Source organism: Exophiala spinifera (genome assembly GCF_000836115.1).
Source record: "Exophiala spinifera strain CBS 89968 unplaced genomic scaffold supercont1.6, whole genome shotgun sequence".
In the NCBI taxonomy this organism is placed as follows: Eukaryota; Fungi; Ascomycota; class Eurotiomycetes; order Chaetothyriales; family Herpotrichiellaceae; genus Exophiala; species Exophiala spinifera.
The window spans coordinates 2,455,290-2,476,014 of NW_015622518.1; the positions used below are offsets into that span (position 1 = coordinate 2,455,290).

The 20,725-nt window shown below is 52.7% G+C and overlaps 11 protein-coding genes across 11 annotated transcripts; 6 read left to right on the forward strand and 5 right to left on the reverse strand.

Moving 5' to 3' along the window:
- Window positions 1-476: 476 nt before the first annotated feature.
- PV08_08843 (uncharacterized protein) lies at window positions 477-1,721 on the reverse strand (the record flags this gene model as incomplete). The annotated part of the gene is made up of 2 exons (XM_016383165.1): window positions 477-678; window positions 907-1,721. 2 exons carry the CDS (start codon window positions 1,719-1,721, stop codon window positions 477-479), a joined length of 1,017 nt encoding a protein of 338 aa, XP_016233868.1.
- Window positions 1,722-2,835: 1,114 nt separating this feature from the next.
- On the forward strand, window positions 2,836-3,397 carry PV08_08844 (uncharacterized protein; the record flags this gene model as incomplete). The annotated part of the gene is made up of 4 exons (XM_016383166.1): window positions 2,836-2,887; window positions 2,942-3,052; window positions 3,105-3,228; window positions 3,280-3,397. 4 exons carry the CDS (start codon window positions 2,836-2,838, stop codon window positions 3,395-3,397), a joined length of 405 nt encoding a protein of 134 aa, XP_016233869.1.
- A 207-nt stretch (window positions 3,398-3,604) lies between these two features.
- On the reverse strand, window positions 3,605-3,883 carry PV08_08845 (uncharacterized protein; the record flags this gene model as incomplete). The annotated part of the gene is made up of 2 exons (XM_016383167.1): window positions 3,605-3,773; window positions 3,849-3,883. 2 exons carry the CDS (start codon window positions 3,881-3,883, stop codon window positions 3,605-3,607), a joined length of 204 nt encoding a protein of 67 aa, XP_016233870.1.
- Window positions 3,884-4,483: 600 nt separating this feature from the next.
- Window positions 4,484-5,986, reverse strand: PV08_08846 (uncharacterized protein; the record flags this gene model as incomplete). The annotated part of the gene is made up of 2 exons (XM_016383168.1): window positions 4,484-5,591; window positions 5,649-5,986. 2 exons carry the CDS (start codon window positions 5,984-5,986, stop codon window positions 4,484-4,486), a joined length of 1,446 nt encoding a protein of 481 aa, XP_016233871.1.
- A 448-nt stretch (window positions 5,987-6,434) lies between these two features.
- On the forward strand, window positions 6,435-7,082 carry PV08_08847 (uncharacterized protein; the record flags this gene model as incomplete). The annotated part of the gene is made up of 1 exon (XM_016383169.1): window positions 6,435-7,082. One exon carries the CDS (start codon window positions 6,435-6,437, stop codon window positions 7,080-7,082), a length of 648 nt encoding a protein of 215 aa, XP_016233872.1.
- Window positions 7,083-7,254: 172 nt separating this feature from the next.
- Window positions 7,255-9,242, reverse strand: PV08_08848 (uncharacterized protein; the record flags this gene model as incomplete). The annotated part of the gene is made up of 4 exons (XM_016383170.1): window positions 7,255-8,243; window positions 8,310-8,497; window positions 8,545-8,938; window positions 9,011-9,242. The coding sequence occupies 4 exons, from the start codon at window positions 9,240-9,242 to the stop codon at window positions 7,255-7,257; spliced, it is 1,803 nt and encodes a 600-aa protein (XP_016233873.1).
- Window positions 9,243-10,139: 897 nt separating this feature from the next.
- On the forward strand, window positions 10,140-12,535 carry PV08_08849 (uncharacterized protein; the record flags this gene model as incomplete). The annotated part of the gene is made up of 10 exons (XM_016383171.1): window positions 10,140-10,346; window positions 10,412-10,475; window positions 10,563-10,666; window positions 10,719-10,801; window positions 10,889-11,107; window positions 11,165-11,536; window positions 11,602-11,645; window positions 11,774-11,891; window positions 11,959-12,347; window positions 12,420-12,535. The coding sequence occupies 10 exons, from the start codon at window positions 10,140-10,142 to the stop codon at window positions 12,533-12,535; spliced, it is 1,716 nt and encodes a 571-aa protein (XP_016233874.1).
- A 573-nt stretch (window positions 12,536-13,108) lies between these two features.
- On the forward strand, window positions 13,109-13,951 carry PV08_08850 (uncharacterized protein; the record flags this gene model as incomplete). The annotated part of the gene is made up of 1 exon (XM_016383172.1): window positions 13,109-13,951. The coding sequence occupies one exon, from the start codon at window positions 13,109-13,111 to the stop codon at window positions 13,949-13,951; it is 843 nt and encodes a 280-aa protein (XP_016233875.1).
- Window positions 13,952-15,020: 1,069 nt separating this feature from the next.
- PV08_08851 (uncharacterized protein) lies at window positions 15,021-15,870 on the forward strand (the record flags this gene model as incomplete). The annotated part of the gene is made up of 2 exons (XM_016383173.1): window positions 15,021-15,076; window positions 15,129-15,870. 2 exons carry the CDS (start codon window positions 15,021-15,023, stop codon window positions 15,868-15,870), a joined length of 798 nt encoding a protein of 265 aa, XP_016233876.1.
- Window positions 15,871-17,255: 1,385 nt separating this feature from the next.
- Window positions 17,256-18,603, forward strand: PV08_08852 (uncharacterized protein; the record flags this gene model as incomplete). The annotated part of the gene is made up of 2 exons (XM_016383174.1): window positions 17,256-17,631; window positions 17,711-18,603. 2 exons carry the CDS (start codon window positions 17,256-17,258, stop codon window positions 18,601-18,603), a joined length of 1,269 nt encoding a protein of 422 aa, XP_016233877.1.
- A 1,014-nt stretch (window positions 18,604-19,617) lies between these two features.
- PV08_08853 (uncharacterized protein) lies at window positions 19,618-20,527 on the reverse strand (the record flags this gene model as incomplete). The annotated part of the gene is made up of 2 exons (XM_016383175.1): window positions 19,618-20,321; window positions 20,479-20,527. The coding sequence occupies 2 exons, from the start codon at window positions 20,525-20,527 to the stop codon at window positions 19,618-19,620; spliced, it is 753 nt and encodes a 250-aa protein (XP_016233878.1).
- Window positions 20,528-20,725: the final 198 nt, after the last annotated feature.

Consider the following 20,725-nt stretch of genomic DNA (forward strand, 5'->3'; position numbering starts at 1 on the left):
TGTCTTGGGGATCTACGTGTTGATGGCTGATGGATATGTTGAAAAAGAAAATCTCCGATACAAGGCCATCAATCGCCTTCACGGACTTCTGTCTAAGGTTTGTGGTATTTTAATTTGCAGGTTTCAGCGTGATAGAACAGTGACAGGGCTAGAAGGGCCACCTCTGGCGGGCATGTCTCTATGTGTATAGGTGGTGTTCTTGTGTCCTTGGAAATTTGGCCAAGGGCAAAAGGCAGGGAAGTTCTGCGGTCGTTACATGGTTGACAGGACGACGGGAACAGAAAAGAAAATCAATCTTCACTTCTCCTTCATCTGTTTTTCGAAGGGGTTGCCCTCTTCGCTCTTGCAGGTATATACATTCTCCCGCGAGCCCTCCTGGTATGGTCCCTATCCCCGATTGCAATAGGACGAGAGTATCGTGTGAATAAGACCCGCTCTGCCATCACACGATCACCAGACCCTGCCTGACCCCAATTCTAAGAAGAGCTGAGCAGGAAATCGGCAATGACCTGGCAGTATTTCTCTGGGATCTCGAGGTTCGTACAATGGCTCGTATCGGAGAACTTGTACCATTTGACTTTTGGAATGCCGTTGAAGAAAGGGTACAAGCAGCTTTTTTTCGCCGTCCCAGGAACAACAATGTCAGCGCCTGTTCGTGTTTTTGGGTTTGAGATGATACTGGAGCGTCACGTCACGACTTTTCTCCCCCTTATAATACTCCCCCTATCATCATGTAGGTAGGTAGGTAGGTAGGTCGGGGAAGAAGAATGCTCTGGAATGGGGGGAGAAAGTCGACGTGCGCAACCTGCGAGGGAAAGAGTAGTGTATAGAATGTGGATTTACACCCGGGGAGGGGGGGATGAGAAAGTGTGACATCTTTGTTTGACCCTGGGAAAACAAACATACCTATCATTCACCTCGTCGTAGTCGGCATTCAAAAGAAGAGTCGGCACGGTGATCTTGTGCACTTGGTCCTCCACGCTCCAGGTCCTGAGGTTGCCGGTGACGGTGAACTCGCTCGGTCCGTTCATGGTCCTGTAGACGGTGTCGTCCTTCTCCGCCCAGGCGATCGAGTCCTGGAAGTCCCCGGGGAAAGGGAACACCCTGCACACGAAGCGCTTGTAGAACTCGGTCACGGCGGCCTGGTACTCTGGGTCCTCGTAGGTGCCGTCGCGCTCGTGGCGGGAGATGGCGTCGTCGACGTCGGCCGGCAGCTGCTTGCGCCACGACCCGCAGCTCGCGACGAACAGGGGCATGCTCGCCGGCGCGTTGCCGAGGACCAGCTTCCTGAGCCCGGCGTGGCCGCGCGCCGCGAACTGCGAGCCCAGCATGCCCCCCCACGAGTGGCCGAAGAGGTCGAACGAGGACGAGATGCCCAGGTGGTCGAGCAGGTTGTCGAGCTCGGCCATGAAGAGCTCCACCGTCCAGAAGGACTCGTCGAGCCGCTTCTCGCGGAGGTGCGTGCTTTGACCGCTGCCGACCTGGTCGTAGAAGACCAGCGCCGTCGCCGTGTCGCCCGCCAGCCGCGACAGGTTGAGGAGGTAATTGTGAGACAACCCTGGTCCTCCGTGGAGGATGACGAGTGGCCGGCGAGCTGAAGGCGACGACGACGCCGACGCCGACGACAGGTCTCCGTAGACTTTGTACCATGTTTCGCATGGCTTGGGGAGTGTAGGGTAGTTAAAGGCCACGGTGCCTTCGGTGACTTTCGGTGCCGTCATGTTGTCACGTCGTTCACGAGATCGGGGGTAATCGACTCTGGATGCCGGGATCCCAACACACCGGCGCAATGTATCATACACACGTATCTGACCAACCGAAGCAGGACGGGCCGCGGGCCTTTAGGAGTGTGTGAAGTGAGGAGGAAAATGGGAAGACACTTTTGAGTTCCTGGTTACCGTTGTTCATGACCAAACATGGATAACTATCCATCAATGACGGAAAGAGGTGGTCTCTTTCGACTACAAGGAGACGTCTCACCATCCCCAGACCTGCCGTGTCATCTTCATTGCCCGTCAGATACCGAGCTTCCACTTCTGGGACCACAGAAGCTTTCCTAGACTGGTTGTGGGTAGTTCGTGCGAGTAGCTGGGATGCCTGAGCCAGACCACCAGCAGGTCTTACTCACCTGCCCAAAGGGGATCGGTCAGCCGGCGCGGCGTCAAAGCTACTTGGTATAAAGTAAGAGCCCGACGTAATCATCGAGTATGTAGACGAAGGTCGTGTGTTGGGTACCTACCTAGGCACATGTACTCCGTACACACCGAAAGGAACATTTTCTTGGACTGGACACACTAGACAGCCCACGAGGACCATCCGCACTTCGCTGTGTTTATATACCTTAATGGCAAGCTATTATCTGGCGTTAACGATCAATACTATCATTACTGTCGTGGGACGCGACGCAGTAGATCGATTACTTGAGATTGCTGAATGGCGGCTGGGCAAACACCAAAAGCGTAACATGATACGAGCTGCTTCCATAGTCATTTCTCAAACGTTCTAATTGAGATCGCGCTGTCTGTAATTCCTTTCGCCGCCTTGGTCTTCTCGCAGAATGATACCAACCTGTGTTCTTCAAAGCATTGTGCATGCATTGGCAGGGTGGTCCTCAGCAGAATTAGCAAATGGCATCGGACCATGACCCAGACCTCCACCTGCGAAGGACAGTTATTGGACTTTCCCGGGGCATCTGACAAGTGATCAAATTCTCAGAACATTCAATGATATAAGGCCATTGCATTCGCAGCCTTAAGCCACTCACGCATCCATTTGCCCTCTGCTCTCTAAAAACACTGAAGACACAACCCAAACCCTCCAACACAGAGAGGAACCATGGCAACCACAGGAGCTTGTCTTTGCGGCGAAGTCAAGTACCAATACACCGGTACTGCGATCCTTTCATCCAGGCAGAGGAACTTCTAATTAACAAGTTGAACAGGCGACATCACGGCCAAAATCTTCTGCAACTGCAAGGACTGCCAACGTTGGAGCGGAGGAACAGGCTTGCCGAATGTTGTTGTCGACCGTGCGAAGTTCCAGATAACCGCTGGTAAGTCTTCAAGCTTGAATTGGTCCGGGCGCACGGCGTAATGCAGTACCAGGTACGCCAAAGACATTCGATATCGTAGGAGACAGTGGCAAGATTAACAAGCACTTCTTCTGCGGAGCATGTGGCTCGTCCATGTACTGTGAGCCTGAGGTCATGGAAGACAAGACCTGCATCAAGTGAGTTGTGCTCCTTGCCTGAACCTGCTCAGTTACTGACTCCATGGCCAGATGTGGAAGTCTCGACGAGCCCGACGTAGCCCAGATGCAACTCGAAATCTACGTCAAAGACCGGGTGAGCTTCCAGAAACCAATGGATGGTGCCCAGCAAGTCGCGGGGGGTGTATGAGACGGAGACACAATTCAGTGCTCGTGAAGAATAGTTGTTTAGAAACGGACCACTCAAGTCGACTCCGATAGGATGATATGGTCGCAGTCGTAGGATGTGGTTGATCGTCAACCCATGTCCCTCCAGAAGCCTCATATGTGTATATTGGCAAGCTCTGGGATCTTTTACTCGTCTCTAGTCGACTTCGGAATTCCTTCATATTCCGAGTTACTTCTCCTCTTCGCGTCCAAAATATGTCTTCGTCATCCTGACACCCTTTTGCCAAAGTGCAGCAGCACTCGCAGCTTGTTCGGGGTATTTCTCTCGCTCTTCACGCTGGATCCGCACGTAGGCAGCAGACAAGCCGACGCCGACGGCAAAGATGGGATCGATGAATCTGAAGATAGCCATCAAGTATGTTAGCTGACCTGTACTTGAAATCGTGCAATGAAGTGCGGTGTAATGCACGTACTTCGATATCAACCATGGTTGGGCTATTGACGCCATGACCCGTCTCTGTATTCGAATGCTTCAGAAGGAACAAAACGCAATGTGCGATGGAGCAGGGTCCCGGAGCCAAATAGCTAGGTAGGCCCTCTTATACGGAGTACTCGATAATGGAGTTAGAAGAATAAGTAATGGGCTAATCGAGTCCGAAATTGCGGCGAGAGAACAACGAGAGCGAGAAACCTCGAGCGCTGTTAGAGAAGCTTCTGGAGGCTGGCATGCACGTGAGTCAAGTCAAGTACTAAATAATAATCGGGAGGGTTTGTTCTAAGCATTTGGGGATTATTTCTAGGCATCACGCCGCCTATGGCCCCGATAATTTAAGCATCCTTTGGAGATGCTCCTCCCCATTATGTGGGCGTGTTAGGGGCCACTGTACAACCATGCAAAGTGTAAAATGCCTAACGGCGTCTGTCCCTCAAAAAAGGGGGTGTTCACACATGACCGTAATAAGGCAACTCGCATGACAGGGCAGGTTGTCAGCGTGGTCAAAATGCCGTATCAGCAGTCTTTTTCCCGCAGAAACTCGGGGCTGGTATATCATGGTAGCCATGGTCTCACAAGATGGGAGTCAAGACCTGTTGGGTTTATTCGTTGGGATCAAATTGATTCCGCCTCGGTGCCTCTGAGAATCCCTTCAGCAATGTCTACTGCTCGCTGCACCTCAGCCTGCAGGTCTAGATCCCAGATCCAGTCCATTCTCTTGTCTAGATTAGACTTCATCTTTGTCAGATCTCTTCCAATCCCAGGCAAAGTGAACTCGATCATCTCCCCCATCTCTCTGCTCGTCCTGCACACTTCTTGTGTGCGAGGCCGACGCACTGTATCGTAAGCGCGGAAGCACGCTTCGATTTTCGCATCAATGGAAGAGTCCGACGCTCTCGTCTCCGTGGGGATTTCTGGATCAGGCCCGAGGACCTTCGACAGTACGCCACTCAAGATCAGACTGTCTTCGAAGGCCATCCCGGCACCTTGACCTTGATGCGGCGTCGAGGCGTGGGCAGCGTCACCCAGGATCACGACCTTGCCTTTTACATACGTCGGTGCTGGCAGGTGGTCAAACAGTGCCCAGCGTTCCGGGCGCTGGATCTGAGAGAGCAATGCCTGGATGGACTCTCCCCAGTCTGCAAAGTCTCCGAGCATGGTAGCTTTGTCAACCGGCTGGACCCAATTCGTGTCACCCGCCTTTGGGGCCATGAAAGGTTGTCCTCCAACTCCAGAGCTCGGAGATACTCGTTTCACGGCCACCATGTTCATAAACCGGCCCTTTTCGACCGGATACATGACGATGTATCCGTCGTTGCCACAAAATAATGTCCCTTTTCCGGGTGTGAGCTGCCCCTGTGTTAGAGACACGAACTGTTCCCTTGTATACAAACCCCGATATGCATACTCGTTGGCGAACTGTGGATGGGCGGCAGGCTGGTCGGGGTCATCAGCTAAGATATACGACTGTCGTACCCTCGATTTAATGCCATCACAGGCAATGACGGCTGATGCCGACGTGGTCGTACCATCGGCGAAATGAAGAATCAGGTTTCCCTCGCGGCCTTCGTCCCCTTTTATGGCCGTCAAGCTCTTGCCAAATTGAGCCGTGTCCGCTGGGATCAGTTTGATCAATTCGTCGAGGAATTTTGCGCGATGAAAACATGCTCGGCCTGGGGCTTTCGAACCTTTATGCGAAACTGTGGTAATCAAGGTGTTGAAACTGGACCACCTGGTCAAACGGGCCCCAACAACGCGACGAAGTGTGCACTTCACCTACCTGTCTTTCATCCCGATCCGAATATCCATCCATTCGCTGCTTCTGGGGCCGGTGCCATTCCCATTGTCGTCGGCATCGACGCCTTCATTGTACGTCACGCATTTCTTGAATCCTTCGCCAATGGCCGAGTCTATCAGTTCCAAGGCCTTCACACTGTTCGGCCCAAGGGCGATACCCGCTCCGATTTCTGAAAAAGCCAAAGCAGATTCATAGATCTTGTGTGGGATGTTGTTGTGAGAAAGCCCGATGGACAAGGTTAAACCAGCCAAGCCACCGCCAACAATGGCAATAGGAGACTCTTTCAGCATGCTGCTGCGCCCGGACACCGCTGGTCCCATGGTTCTCACAGCTGAGGGTTAGGCGGTGCGAAGTCGAACGGTCATCTTGAAGTCGAGCGTACAGACGGTCTCGGTGGGTTGATGTTGTGCTTATGTCAGGCTGGCGTTTCTCGCATTAAGCGGGGCCTAACGGTTTCTTCTTGTTTGGGCTTCGCTGTTTCTGTCTGGTCGCACGGAGATGGAGCTGTTATGTGCGGAATTGTCCGACCAACTGATACGCGGAGTCGACGCGAGGATCTTTTCCCGACAAGAGAGTCTACCACGATGTGCATTAGCCGCAGCAGCTCTTCCAGCTTCTCTCACATGGGAAAAGTGGAGCCCTTAATCGCTTCGAGACAGAACTGACTCTTCTCTTTCGATCTTCAGCAGGAGTTTTCCCTCAACTTCTTGTGTTGGTGAGAGTGAGTCCATCACCTTTCTTCTGCCCTTGAGTCCCGACATCGCAGCAATGTTCGCATTCCTTCGCGGTTCGTTTCCACCGCGCACCAACAATGCGGCCAACAATCCCATCATCTATGAAAACGGGAAGTCCTCAGTCAAGTTCCACGCTCCAGAGTCTCAGTTCATCATGACACATACCATTCCTCCAAGCGGAGGTGAGAACGGCGTGTCCATCATCACGCCTCCATTTCACTATCACATCTACCAAGACGAGTACTTTGGACTACAAAAGGGCACAGCCGTCCTCTTCAAGGGCATCGACCCCAAGCCTTTCGCGACACTCACCGAGGATGGTCAGAGAAAGGCCACCGTCCCCGCCGGCAACTACCATCGATTTGAGAACGGCTCCGAGACGGAAGACCTAGTCATTGACATCCATCTGACACCGGAATCGTACGAGAACGAGCAGAAGTTCTTCCGCAACTTCTTCGGCTACCTGGACGACTGCAAGTCTACAAAGGCGAGCCCCAGCTTTTTCCAGCTCATGGTCTTCCTACACAGTGCCGATACGCCGTTGGCACTACCCCTTCCCAATGAGTGGCTTGGACGTGTTGTCAGCCGGGCGTTCTTGATTGTGGTGGCCGCCTGGGGAAGGTGGATCTTGGGTTACAAGCAGACTTACCCCGAGTATTATGAAGAGGGCAAATCCAAGTAGCCCCTTTGAGAACATGCGCGTGATTTTCTAGTGTAAATGTTGTATTCATTCAATACTTGTCTCCCACCGGTTCTAGAATCGACAGTCTACCTGCATATCTAGTCAATGTTCAATGATATTCTAGGGTCGACCCCTACTTTCAGAGATTGGGCCACCATTGCGTTTTCTCTGACTAGTGCGAAAATGGCCGGTTGTGATACTTTGGGTCCTTCTCTGGCGTGCCCGCGGGAGGGAGATCGACCTCTTCAGCGTTCAGATACCAGGATGGATCGCCCTGGCCGGGTAAGAGGTTGGTACTCCAGCCGTTTCCCAGCCAGCGGAGCCTGTTGTCCTCGCGGGTCTCGTAGTCAAAGTCCTCCCATCGCGGTGCCCGAAGGACCTCCATGGCGTGGAGGATGCTGCCGGGCCACAGCGCAGTGATGCGGTCGCCATATCCTCCGCCGGACTTGTACCAACTCTTGCACTCATCCATGTAAATTGTCTTCTTGAAGTACTCACCGACATACTCGGAGAAATCTTCAACTCGAGCCCGTTTGGGCGTGATGGTTAGGTAGTCTTCCTTCTGGATCTTTCTGATGCATTTGATAATATAGTCACCTTCGGCCTCGAGGAGGATGGTCAAGGTCCCGGCTCCGATGCCGGAGTTGGGACCGAGCATGATAAAGTAGTTGGGAAAATCGTCGACGCCCATAGACAGGTAGGTCTTGGGATAAGGGGTGAATTTCTCCTTGAGGGTCACGCCATTCTTGCCGGCCAGGGCAAACGGAGGAATCGACGACGTGTTGAACCCCGTGGCGCACACCAGTACGTCAAGGTCAACGTGCTTCCCGTTCGCCAATTGTATCCCGGTTTCTGTGATGGATCCGATCTTTTCCGAAATGAAATCGACATTGTCCTGGACCAACGCCTCCAGATATCCCGGTCCAGGTGTCAGACGCCGGCAACCCACGCCAAAGGTGGGATGAAAGTACTCGAGCAGCTCAGGTTTCTTCGACAGTGATTCCTTCGCAGATTTGCCAAACATGTCGACGAACATGTTCTGCATCTCTGAGCCCCTCAATGACGAGGAGTGGACCATGTTCCCGTCCTCTTCGATTGCTTTTCGGAACTTGAGGTATTTCTCTGGGTTGTTAGCAAACTCGTCACGTTCTTCCTGGGTGACTTGAAGGGCATCACAGTTAGTACCTGCAATATCTTATTCGCTGGGACGGCGATTGTCAAACTCACAATCCAGTCGACTGGGGTCCAGCCCAAGGGTGTGCATGACATGGTCGCCGAAACGGTTGGAAATCCAGACTTTACTTCGCACAAAACAGCTCAGATGAGCCCCTTCCTTCTTCTGTAGAATGGGCACTATCTGAATCGAAGATGATCCACCTCCAATGACACCAATCTTTTTGTTGCGGAAATCGTAACTGGTCCCATGATCAGCACAAGCCGAGTGCGTAAGGTGGGTGCTCACCTCTCGTTCCAAGCCGCTGAATGCATCTTCTCGCCTTTGAAGGACTCCAGCGCAGCGATGTCCGGCCATGCGAAGTCATTCAGGTTCCCACGGCACGAAACAACAAAGTCGGCCTCTTCCGCGAAGGCCTCCCCCGTAACCAAGTTTTGGACGGATATTCTCCTGTTAGTCGCCAAAGTCAGCGGTGATCGTCCGTATGTCACCAAAGAGTGAACCTGCCATTTCGAGATCAAGTCGTCCCAGATACAACTTGTAACTTTATGGCTAAACTTGACAAATCGAGGTACGCCGTACTTGTCTGCCACATTTTGAAGATATTGGCAGATCTCCTGGGACGGCGCGTAAAACCCCGACCATTGCGGGTTGGGCTCGAAAGTGTACTGATATGAATGGGCTGGATTTTCGACCTGTCAGCAGGCCGCGGCAATGAGAGATGATTTTGCTGGTCCTTGTCGAGCTATCTTACCGGGAATGTCACAGGCAGCACCAGGGTACCGATTTTCCCACCAAGTGCCTCCGACACCTTCGTTCTTCTCGTAGATCTGAAAATCGACATTCCTTAGTCGCTGGGGAATTCTGATGCCCATGTAAATTCCAGAGTAGCCGGCACCGATGACCCTGACTTTCAGTGGACGAAAGTTCTCTACGGGGTCATCTTTAAGCGCGAATGGCTGCTTCTCTTGAGCCATGGACCCCATTCTGCGCTAAGGTTGACGAGGCTGAACAAGGCTGGACTCTGGGCAAGGGATAACTCGTGGAAGTGTCAAGGGTTGCGTTCTACTGTACACGTCTTAACTCCTAGTGAAGACCGGGCACTGCATTGACACTTTGAGCTGTATCGTAACGAAAGGCCCTAGTGGATATAGTCGACTCAATTCAAGTTGTTTCACTGATAGCTCAGTAGAACCTTATCTTATCTCACGACTGCACCCGACCACAGTCTAAAATATCTCCTGACTCGCAGATGTCCGTTCCCGATGGACGAAAAGCCTAAAATTCTCAGTAATCAGGGGAAACACGACTCATGCTATCTTTTGGAAGGGAACATGTGGAGAAATTTCCCCTTTCGGAAACCGGACAGCCGGGGGAGATTTGGCGAGAAGAGGGTACAATACAATATCTGAGGCTCTAATTTCTTCACAAGTTTGCGGAAAAGAAATTCGAACATTCGGTGGGGTAAAGGTACTTTCGCCAATGAACACAGTATAGTCTTAAGCAGTGTACCCACTTGACTATGGGTCGACTGGCCGAGTTGACGAACCGTGGCCTCGATTCAATGCTAGTAGCTCGACCAAGAATTCATCCAACAGATAAGCCCTTCTGCTACCGTATTTGAAATATTATAGAATCATTGAGACTAGTCATCCCCTAAATTAGGTCTATCTCCTATCAACGGTCGGGTAATGAACCAAGATGGGCGCGTTTGCATCCGACTCTGGGTTGAACAGCGATGGACTCTTGTTGCCCAGAACAGCTCAGCGGCCGCGCTTCAACACCCAGATTGCGGCTAAGTCTTCATAAACTGTCCCCTGACCGTACCCTTCAGTCTGGCCACTTTCGAAGATTTCAAGACAAGATCCGTGGCTACGATCACGATGAAAGGAAACAATCACGCCGTCGTGGTGTCAGAGGCAACCGGTGCACATGTCCATGTTCCCGGTACTGAAATTCTTCTCGACTTGGAAGGTCACAGCAACCTCCAGCATGCCAGAGTTGGTGATGGCCACGTCTTGCTGGTACCCCAACCGTCCTTGAACGACCCTAATGACCCTCTCGCCTGGCCCAGATGGAAGAAATGGATGGTTTGTTTGAGCCTGATGTTCAATGCTTATCTTCTCAACATGCATCTGACCAAAATCGTAAACAGGTGTTTGCAAATGCTCTGACATACAGCTTTCTCGGTTCCAATCTTGGTCCGCTTATGTCAGGAGGTAGGGGGCCCCCAGTTGCTGAGTCTTCTCTCTTTGGAACTTGATAAACCCCATGATACGTCGGCGCTGACTGGATCCCGTTCACAGGCATGGTGGAACAGTCCGCATACTTTGGTATCCCCATCAGTCACTTGTCTTGGGCGGCCGGTATCTCCCTGTTGGCCTCTGGAGTTGGTACGATGTTCTGGGTTGTAAGTCGGGAATAACCAGGTGCACGATGACGCATTGCTGATAAAATCTAAGCCTCTGTTTGTAAAGTATGGCCGAAGGCCTGTCTTTCTCGCCTCGACTATCACGTCCGGAGCTCTGTGCATGTGGTGTGGATAGTAAGTAAAGGGAAGCTCTGATAGAGGGCAACTTGACACGGGTCTGGCTTCAGGACATTGGCTGACACTCTCGATTGCAATCTACAGCGCCACCAAAACTACATTTGCTTCCTTCTTTGCCGCACGAGCATTTGCCGGCTGGTTTATTGGTCCTATTGAATCGATCACTGCCAGCACTATCACCGACATCTTCTTCCTACACGATCGGGGTGAGAAAATCTCTTACTTCGGCTTGTCAGTCCTCGGCGGTAACGAGATCGGTCCTATCATCTCAGCGTACATCATTCAAGGAATTGGAATGCGATGGTACGTATCCGAAATAACCACATGAGGTACAAGTCATGAGCTCACAAAATTAATCAGGGCTTTCTACATCCTCGGGATTGCCTTGTTTGTGAATTTTATCACTATCTTCTTCACCATGCCCGAAACTTCATATTGGGGAACCCGTCCCGAGATTCCTCTCAGTGTTGTCAAGAACGGCGACGCTTCCGCTATCCAGCCTTCACGCACTGACGCAGCCCCTATCGACGAGTCCACAAGCGAAGGGGAAATTGAGAAGGAAATAAGGAACACGCCTGAGGTACAACAGCCCAGTGCCGAAGTAGAAGTGGGATCCATCCAGGAAACGATCGCCAAGCGCTCCTACATCCACGAACTGCATCCGTACCCTGTGATCAACAGGACACTTTCGCTGAAGAGGTTGTTCTTGAGACCGATAGTCCTGGCAACTTAGTGAGCCCTTCCGGCGATATCTCACCGCCCTGCTACTTGGCCGATTGCTAACTCCTGCCCAACAGTCCCACAGTCCTATGGGCAAGTGCTGTCTACGGAATGGCCCTAGGTAAGCCTTGGTGAGGTGATCCCAGGGAAGATTCTTCAGCTCACCGTCTTTTACTAGCTTGGAATGTTGTTCTCGCATTAACGATCGCTCAATTGTTTGCACCTCCGTAAGCCGGTGCCCATCCCCAGTGCCTCGAAGCACAAGGCTCGTATGGGAAGAGTTGACTTGGCTGATGACATGCAACAGACCATATCTATTCAACAGTGGCGCTCAGGGCTTGATCTTTCTTTCACCAGCCATCGGAAGGTGAGAGCTGATACCCCGGACATATTCTTACAAGAAGTATTGGACTGACACGCAAACCCATCAATAGTCTCGTGGCGACGTATCTCTGTGGTCCGTTGGCTGATCAAATCGCAACTTACTATACACGCCGCAACAACGGTGTTCGAGAGCCCGAGATGCGGCTCCCCGTGGCTTACATGGCTGCGTTCTTTACCTTTGCTGGTGTAGCCATTGCGGGCCCTTGCTATCACTACCAAACACATTGGATTGGGCCTATATTTGGCTTCGGTGTGCTCAGTGTCGGTGCTCAGATGGCAGCGAACTTGGCCATGACCTATTGTTTGGACAGCCACAAGGAGCTGTCCGGGGAGGTCATGACAACCATCTCCGTCATCAAGTCGACTCTAGCTTGGACTTGGTCCTGGTTCATTAACGACTGGATTGTGCTGAACGGCATGATGACAGTGTATTTCATCAGTAAGAGTTCTTCCTCCCTGAGTCCCTGACCATGACAGTGAGATGACAGCGTTCTGATTCTCTCGCGTGTAGCCGCGGCAATCAATATCGTCGTCTTGTCGTCGACCTTCTTGCTCTACTACTATGGCAAAGATGTCCGAATTCGACTGCAACGACAGAACATTCTTGGTCGTCTGAACTTGCTTTGATTGACCCAGTCCGGTGCGTCGGAAGACGCATTGATCTTAGTGGCGAGAAGCTAGTCAAAGGGTGCTAACTATTCACATCCGCTCAGCTTTCGATAGACGCCTGGCCTATGCTGTCTGGTCTGTGGGAAACTTTCAGTAGATCAACACCTAGAGTAGGAAAGGCTTACTCTTCGGTAAAGCATTGGATTTATGTGCAGGACTCATACTATCGTGGTAATGGCTTGGATAATGTTATTCTCTTAGTTAGTTCTAAAACTCGTGCTTTTTACTATTTTACTGAGCTCGAGAGAGAGCGGGAAGATACGAGCGAAACTTGAAATCTCGCATTTCTGCGCGGGCCGCACACCCATCGCAGAAGCCCGATCATTTGAACTAACATATTCCATCAGCTGCTAAATCATGTAGCTTCATTCAACCATTTTCGCGAATATCAAATGTGATTATGCTTCCGTCCCCAGAAGAAAATGGATTAAAGCCAATCACTCACGCTGTTCAAGTTCCCTAACGCAGTTCATCCCGTCGCCCTAGTCAACTCAACTTGGACACCCTCGACCCTCGTCGCCTCGCTCAGAGATGTCATCATCATCATCATCGTTACCATCCTCAGGTCAATGGATCACCAAGGCCCCGTATGCCAGCAATAACTACCTGCAAACGTACGATGTCTACCTCGCTGACGAAACTCGTTCAGCAGACGGATGCTGGCTGATCTACATCCACGGCGGCTTCTTCCGAGATGCGCTCGTTGACTCGATATCGTTCCACCCGACAGTGTCGCTGCTCACACAGAATTCGTCCAAGCTCATCGCGGGCTACGCCTCACTAAACTACCGTCTCTCACCCTCAAGTAAAAACCCTCAAGACCCTTCGTCCACTCCTCCTTTTGAGCTTCGTGCTGCCGTTTGGCCGGACCACTTGGACGACGTATGCGCAGGCCTCCGCCACCTTCAGACGACATATTCTTTTGGATCGAACTACGTGCTCGCAGGACACAGTGTGGGAGCGACCTTGGCCCTGCTCGCGGCGATCAAGGGCCCCCAGAGCCACGACGTGGTCCCGCCCAAGGCGGTGCTCGGCTTGAGCGGCATCTACGACTTTCCGCTCCTCCACGAATCACACCCAGAGTATGAGGCGCTGACGTTCAATGCCATGAAGCGCGGCGAGGAAGTCGACGCCAGCCCAGCCGTCTATGATGCACAGACGTACCGAGCGGCGGGCGTGGCGAAGGTCCTCCTCGCGCATTCCAAGGACGACGGCCTCGTCCCCTGGAACCAGGTTGATCGGATGAAGGAAATTCTCGTGAAAGGCGAAGAGGACTATGTAAATGTGCTCGAGCTATTCGGCAAACACAATGACATCTGGGCAGATGGGAAAGAGGTTGCTAGGGCTTTCGACGCGATATTGAAGACGCTATAGTCTTCAAGAAGGTGCCTGAGGCAGGCTGCACCCTTCGCGGTTCGTGAATTATTACGGTTATCACAAGCAAAGAGGAATCGGTACCATAGATTATAGAGTTCCAAAGCAATGGACCATGGCTAGGAGGTATTCGTTGGAGGGGAAGATGAGTGGCCTCTAGCGGCCTTCTTAAAAGCGGCGTGGGACAACTATGTACGAGTAGATACGGCACTCTGAAACGACTGCGCTTGCGCTGCTAAAGAGGAAGTTTTCAATAGTTGCAAGTGTCGGCAAAAGTCCAGCAATAGCGCAGAAGCCGCATCGAGCTTCACTTCGCTCTCTTTCACCTCACAGTGGCCACAGAGGACCAGGCACATCTCGACCTTTCCATGGCAGTCGAATCCTGTTCTGACCATTGTCCACCGCCACTTCTCGGCCAAGTTGTTACTGCGTCCTCGACCTTCAAAGCTGTATTTCCCGGTCGATTACGCCCGATTGGCACACAGCGGTTATCTGCAAGGAAAGAAGGAGGACGCTGCCGCTAAAGGAGACGATCCGAAATCGATACGCGATGCCGCATGATGATGAGCAGCGTGGGGACTTCGGGATGCGCCACGAAACCGGTTTTTCTCGCATGGTGCATTTGGTGCTCGTACCACCCGCTCCGCTTCGCATGATCCTCTACCTCAGCATTGGCCCATGGCATCTATATATCCTTGCTCGACGACCCTACTGCTCCCCGCAACGATGGCGTCGCTGTCTCCAGGCAGTCGCCATTGGCCAACATTGAGCTCCCGAATGTGGCTTGAACGTGTGACGTTTGTGCTCTTGGTGAGTCTTCTTCACAGTGACGGTGACAAGGTACAAGGGTCGACGAGCAGGTTCGTCTTGACCAGCCATTCCACCTGGTGCTTTTTGTAGTATCTTTCGTATGTACGTCCGTCCCTCTGCGATGCCTTTCTTCTGTCTCCGTCCTTGCCGTGTATCTGAATAGGCCTTTCCCTATAACAATATCAAGCTTGCGCACGCCGAGTCTTCTGAAATAGAAGCGCAACTACACCGAGAATCTTGTCGGAAATTCCTCTCTACCATGGAGGACGCGACCGCCCAGAACCCGGAGCAGAAGAAGGAGAAGCCGCTCCACGAGTACGCCATGCAGTACCGATGATTTACGGGAGCGTTCGCTAAACAGGCACAGACTCCTAACATCCTCGCTGGTCGACGTCTACGTCGGCGCATCATCAACACATTGGACTCTACATGAGCAACTCCTCTGCCACTATTCACCATTCTTCGCAACCAAGCTCCATGCCGATGATAAAGAGGAGGAAAGGAAACAACGCGGGAACAAAAGTTATAGCCTTCCAGACGAAGATGATGAACCTTTCGAGCTGCTTGTGGCCTGGCTATACTCACAATCCATCCGCCCGCCAAAGGTCGAGAATGACATCGGTCCACTTCTCGAGCTTTACCTACTCGCAGTGAAACTCGAGGTGGAAAAGCTACAATCTGATGTGGTCGAAACTGTCAGAGACTACTACCACAGCACATCCACCTACCCTGGTCTGCGCCGAGTGCAGTACATCTATTCGGAAACCGACGAGGACAATGAGATGCGCGAGATGATGGTGTCAGCCGTGGCTCGTCAATTGACCACGAGCGACAAGATCGCGGCACATTGGGCTACTGCTCTCCAACGCAATGGGCAGTTGGCCGTCGACATCATCCGGGCAATCCAGCAATGGCATATCGAAGAACGCAGTATTCCAGACGCCAGAGATGTTAGCTCCCACCGAGGCAGACGAGCGAGTGAATTTGGCTTCAGCTCGATCGAGCGTGTGGGCAATTCGACCGATACTGTAGACACAAACATGGGTGTGGAGAGTGTGAACAGTGGAGCCAGCGATGCCCCGAACATCAAGAGCGATGCTGAAGAGTAAGTCTGTTCGTTGTGTACTGTACCTCATTTGGAGTGATGGCTGCAGTCGTCACCTCCACGACGTTCAAACGGCCGTTGCATGGAAGCTGAACGCAACTTTCGGCATGAAGAATCTTGTCACAGACTTTGAACTCAAGACCGCCAGAAGCGCGAATCGACCCACCGGACAAAGCCGAACGCATGAGCTCTTCGGAGCCAGAGGAAGGCAGGCCTCTTTCCGAAGCAAAAGGGGAAAGGAGGGCGACGAAGGAAAACCAGACCCGATGGAAGGCATTTCAGGATGGATTAAAGTTCATTTGTGTAAGCAGGACGGAAAGCATCTTCTTGCTGTCTGCGTGGTTCGTGTACCTCATATACCACATTGGCGCTTTTGGGAAGGGCGGCACATGGAGCTAAAAGCACGAGTGGTGTGTTTTGCAAATGAATTTGTGTAACCACACGCTGAGGTACTCGTACAGTAAGCTGCTTATCATCGCATCCAGGCCATCAAGGGAACTATTGTGTTTTAACCCCTCGGCATGCGTGACCCTGTGGCTCGTATTCGCAAAGCGGACGGTGACGTACTTACTGTGCGAGTTACATGAATTGGGCGTCTTAACAAGCCTGACGTGGGCCAAGCCTTCTCCGCCGCCTGCCGAGATCGGTGTCTGGAGCTTATCAGAGCTTGTTCATTAGATTCACTGGGTTTGATGCTCGAGCTATCGAGTTTTTCCTTTGATCACAACACGCACCATCGACTTGACAAAGTCTCGCTAGAGGCCGCCAGCCCGACAGCCAGGTCTCCGCCTCCATCCGACTCGGCCTATCGCATGCTGGTGCGCAGGCTAGAAACGCAGAGAGAAGCATGGACAAGCCTTTTTTGGCATGGACTTGGCCCTGGCCGAAGATAACAGCGTGGGATTCCGAATGCTTGTGCAACTACTGCAAGGTCCGCCTCCACACTACCAGCTTTGTCTACGAACATAGCTTCCGCGTCTATGGATCGTCCGCGGCGCGAAGATAACGACAGTCGACAGCTGTCAAAAGCGCCAATGACGGTCGTTGAATTTTCTTTGCGGCTCATCTAGCCAGCTCTAACGGCAAGGTACCATCAACCGACGCCTTGGATATCGAATCAACTCGTGAACAGCTCTTGGATTGTGGCCCTTCGGATCCCGCCGACGGCCTTACTCACAACGTGGCAGCGAGGACCTGCAGATGAACTGGGAAGGAGCACCGGAGCTCTGCGAACTAAGTAGCTCAAAAAATCGTCCTGGGAGTTTCCTGGAGCTTGGACTGCAGGCAGCTTAAAAAGGCGAGCTCTTCCCACTCTTGTCCTTCCTGCTCGCGTGCCTCTTTATAGCAAGGAACAGTTCAAAGGGCCCCTCTCATCGCGTCACCATCACCATGTGGTCACTCAAGCTGTCGAGTCTGCTCGCAGCAGCAGCAACGATCCCCTTGTTGAGCACAGCAACGCCTCTTGCACCGAAACACGCGGTCGCTCGAAGAGATGGAGTTATCGCTCCTAAATTCGTCATCGTTAGCATGTTCGCACCAGAAGCAGAAGTGTGGTGGGGCATTGACGAGTTCGACCTCCTTGCACAAAACATCACTGTGCCTGGTCTGTCACCATTGTTTCCAGAGGTTCACTGCACAGCCGACGGCGAAATCTGCCAGGTCATCACTGGTGAAAGCGAGATCAACGCTGCATCTACAATCTCGGCGTTCGTTTTGAGCCCAAAGTTTGACCTGACCAAGTCCTACTTTATGGTGGCAGGAATTGGTAAGTAAATCAATCCCCTTGAGAGTGTTGATATCTCGGTGGCTGTCGATAGAAGTGTTGCTGACACATGTATTCACAGCGGGTGTTAACCCCGAGGTTGCCACAACGGGCTCTGTGACTTTTGCCCGATACGCTGTCCAAGTCGCATTGCAGTACGAATTCGATTATCGTGACCTGCCCGACAATTTTACCACCGGCTACATTCCATTCAACACGGACAACCCTGCTGATTATCCCGGGGAAGCGTATGGCACTGAAGTCTTCGAGGTCAACCAGGCGCTGCGAGACATTGCATTTGACTTCGCCTCGACGGCCGTCCTCAACGACTCGGAAACCGCCCAGATTTACCGAGCCAAATATGCGTCGGATGCACTATATACGGCAGGATCACAGGGACCTAGCGTGGTGGCCTGTGATGTAGCCACCTCAGACGTCTACTACTCTGGCACGCTCCTGTCTGAAGCGTTCGAGAACACCACACGTATCTGGACCAATGGAACCGGAGTCTACTGCACGACAGCGCAAGAGGACAACGCCTCGCTCGAAGCCATTCTCCGCGCGGACAAGGCAAACTTGACCGATTACAGCCGGGTCATCGTCATGCGTACTGCGTCCGACTTTGACCGCCCACCACCTGGAGTCAGCCAGATCCAGAACCTGTTGTATGCCCACCAAGGCGGTTTCTCGCCCGCGATCGCGAACATCTACCTGGCCGGAGTCAAGGTCGTCCAGGGTATCCTCGACGGCTGGGACACGCTTTTCGAGCAGGGCATCACACCGAACAACTACGTGGGTGATATCTTCGCCACGCTGGGCGGGACTCCAGACTTTGGAAAGGAGGACTTCTTGATCACCAAGAAGAGAGACCTCGCAGCAGCCGAGGAGCAGCAAGGAAATCTGAGGATGCGTAGGGCTCTGCAAAGCGCCAAAAGACAAGCCGCCGCGGCCGAAGCTTTAGGTCTTGAGTATTAAGGTGTAAGGAGGCAGCCAATGGTGGCAACACATGGTCAGAGTCCAAAAGCTTTAATGAGGACCCCCGTCTTCAGTAGTGGAGGAGAGGAAAAAATTACTACTACATTAATGTCCGCGTACAAAGACGAATCAAAAATGAAATTAATGCGCAATATCTATATCGATGTCTATGTCTATGTCTATTTATATTTCTACCTGATGAAGCTAGTTCTAGTTTCTAATTCTCGCTCTGATTCTAGTTATTAGTGGTTGTCAAAACAAAAATATACCAGATCCCACCCCTTCATTGGTTGACGGTCATGGACAATATTGAACTTCGACAAAAGGTTCCTGTGACGCCGATACGTGATTCGCCCAGTAGTATATCCTCATGCACCGTGCTTTGACATCGACCAGTAAGATTGGGGGGGAGAGGGGGGGGGGGGGGGGGGCAGGCGACTCCGTCTATCAAATCGAGACTGATTTGCGGCGTGCATACATGCACCACCGACAAGTGAGAGAGAGAGAGAGAGTGTGTGTGTGTGTGCGTCGAAGTTGTAGCTAGCCAGCCACAAGGAACGGGGGTGGGTCGACGTAGAGTAGTTAGTGGTTGAGGAGTGAAGGGTCGGTTGAAGGGTCCGGGCCCCTTTTTTTCTCCGGCGCTTCTGCCGGTGCTGAAATTCAATCTTGTCTGGGGCAGATGGAGGGGGCGGGTCACCTGTGGCTTCTCAACTCAGTTCGAGGCAATGTCTGACTGAGGTGGTGTGGTCCGTGTCGAAATCGTCGTCTCATCGTCTTTCGCCTCCGTCTGTCTCTTCTTCGTCTTCGTCATCAGACAGTCGGTGTGTTACGGTCGGTGTATCGAGTGACGAAGACGATGGCGCGGACCGACCAAAAACGGCCGTCCCGAACGAACAAAACGTAACGCCACTACCGACCGACGCAACCATTTCTGAGATCATGGCACGCACGACTTTTCTTTTCTTTTTTTTTTTTTGGTTTTTGGCTTTTTCTTTCTCCGTGAACCCCGAACGTTCAAGAAGAAGAAGAAGAATCGGAAGGAACGGGCCACCTCATCCCAGCAAGCAAGACACGCTCGTCGATGTTGCGGTGAGCGTAGCTCAGGCCGCACACACTCCCCGGTTCGAACTGGAACTCCAACCTGACGGGATCGTCGATGGCGAAGCCCAACCACCTCTTGGCGAAGGCGCGGAGGATGTGGCCGTGGGCGACGATGACGACGTCGCACGGCCTCCGTCCGTCGAGGGCGTCTCTCTGCATCGTCGTGACGCGCGAGATGACCCTGTCGACGCGCCGCGTCACGTCGGCGGGCAGCTCACCACCGGGGCCCTCGCACCCGTCGAGCATGGCGTTCCACGGGCGGCCGCCGCCCTCGCACCCGTCGAGGCCGCGCGACCGCCGCAGTTCGCGGATCTGGTGCGTCAGGAGGCCCTCGTAGTCGCCGTACCCCCACTCGGCGATGTCTTCGGTCGTCGTGGTCTTGGACTCGAGGCTCGCCCGGACCGCCGGTTCCGGAATCCGATCCAGGAACAGGCCCAGGGTCTGCCGCGCGCGTCTGCGAGGGCTGCAGACCACCAGCCCGATCTTGGACGGGTCGACCAGTCGCCCGGCCCCGAACGCCACGCTGGCCGTCTGCTGCACCTTTTCCACCCCCTCGGGGAGCAATGGCAGGTCCGTGATTCCTGTGTATCGTCCGTTCTTGGACCATTCTGTTTCACCTGTGCAGAAACCGAGAGAGAGAAGGGAATGTGACGTTAGAAACTGAGCTGGGTCCCCCGCGCGCGCACGTGTGTGTGTGTGTACGTAGTGTGTTTATGTGTGGTGGCGGTGGCGGGTGTGGTGGGTGTGGTGGGTGTTATTGTTCAACCGACTTACCATGACGAATGAGGAACACTCGTGGTGTACCCTCGTTTTCTGCCGACATTTTCTTTTTATCAAGGGGGGGAAATGTTCTCGGATGTACAGTATATGTGTGTTCTTGTCGAGGATCGTCGCCGCCCGTAGAGATCTTTAACGAGTGTCAAGTAGCAGTTGGAGCGACCGGGTATGGAAAATTGCAGTGAACACGTGGTTGAGATTCTCAGCAGATTCATCAACTCACATGCTTTTTTCCTTCCCGGTC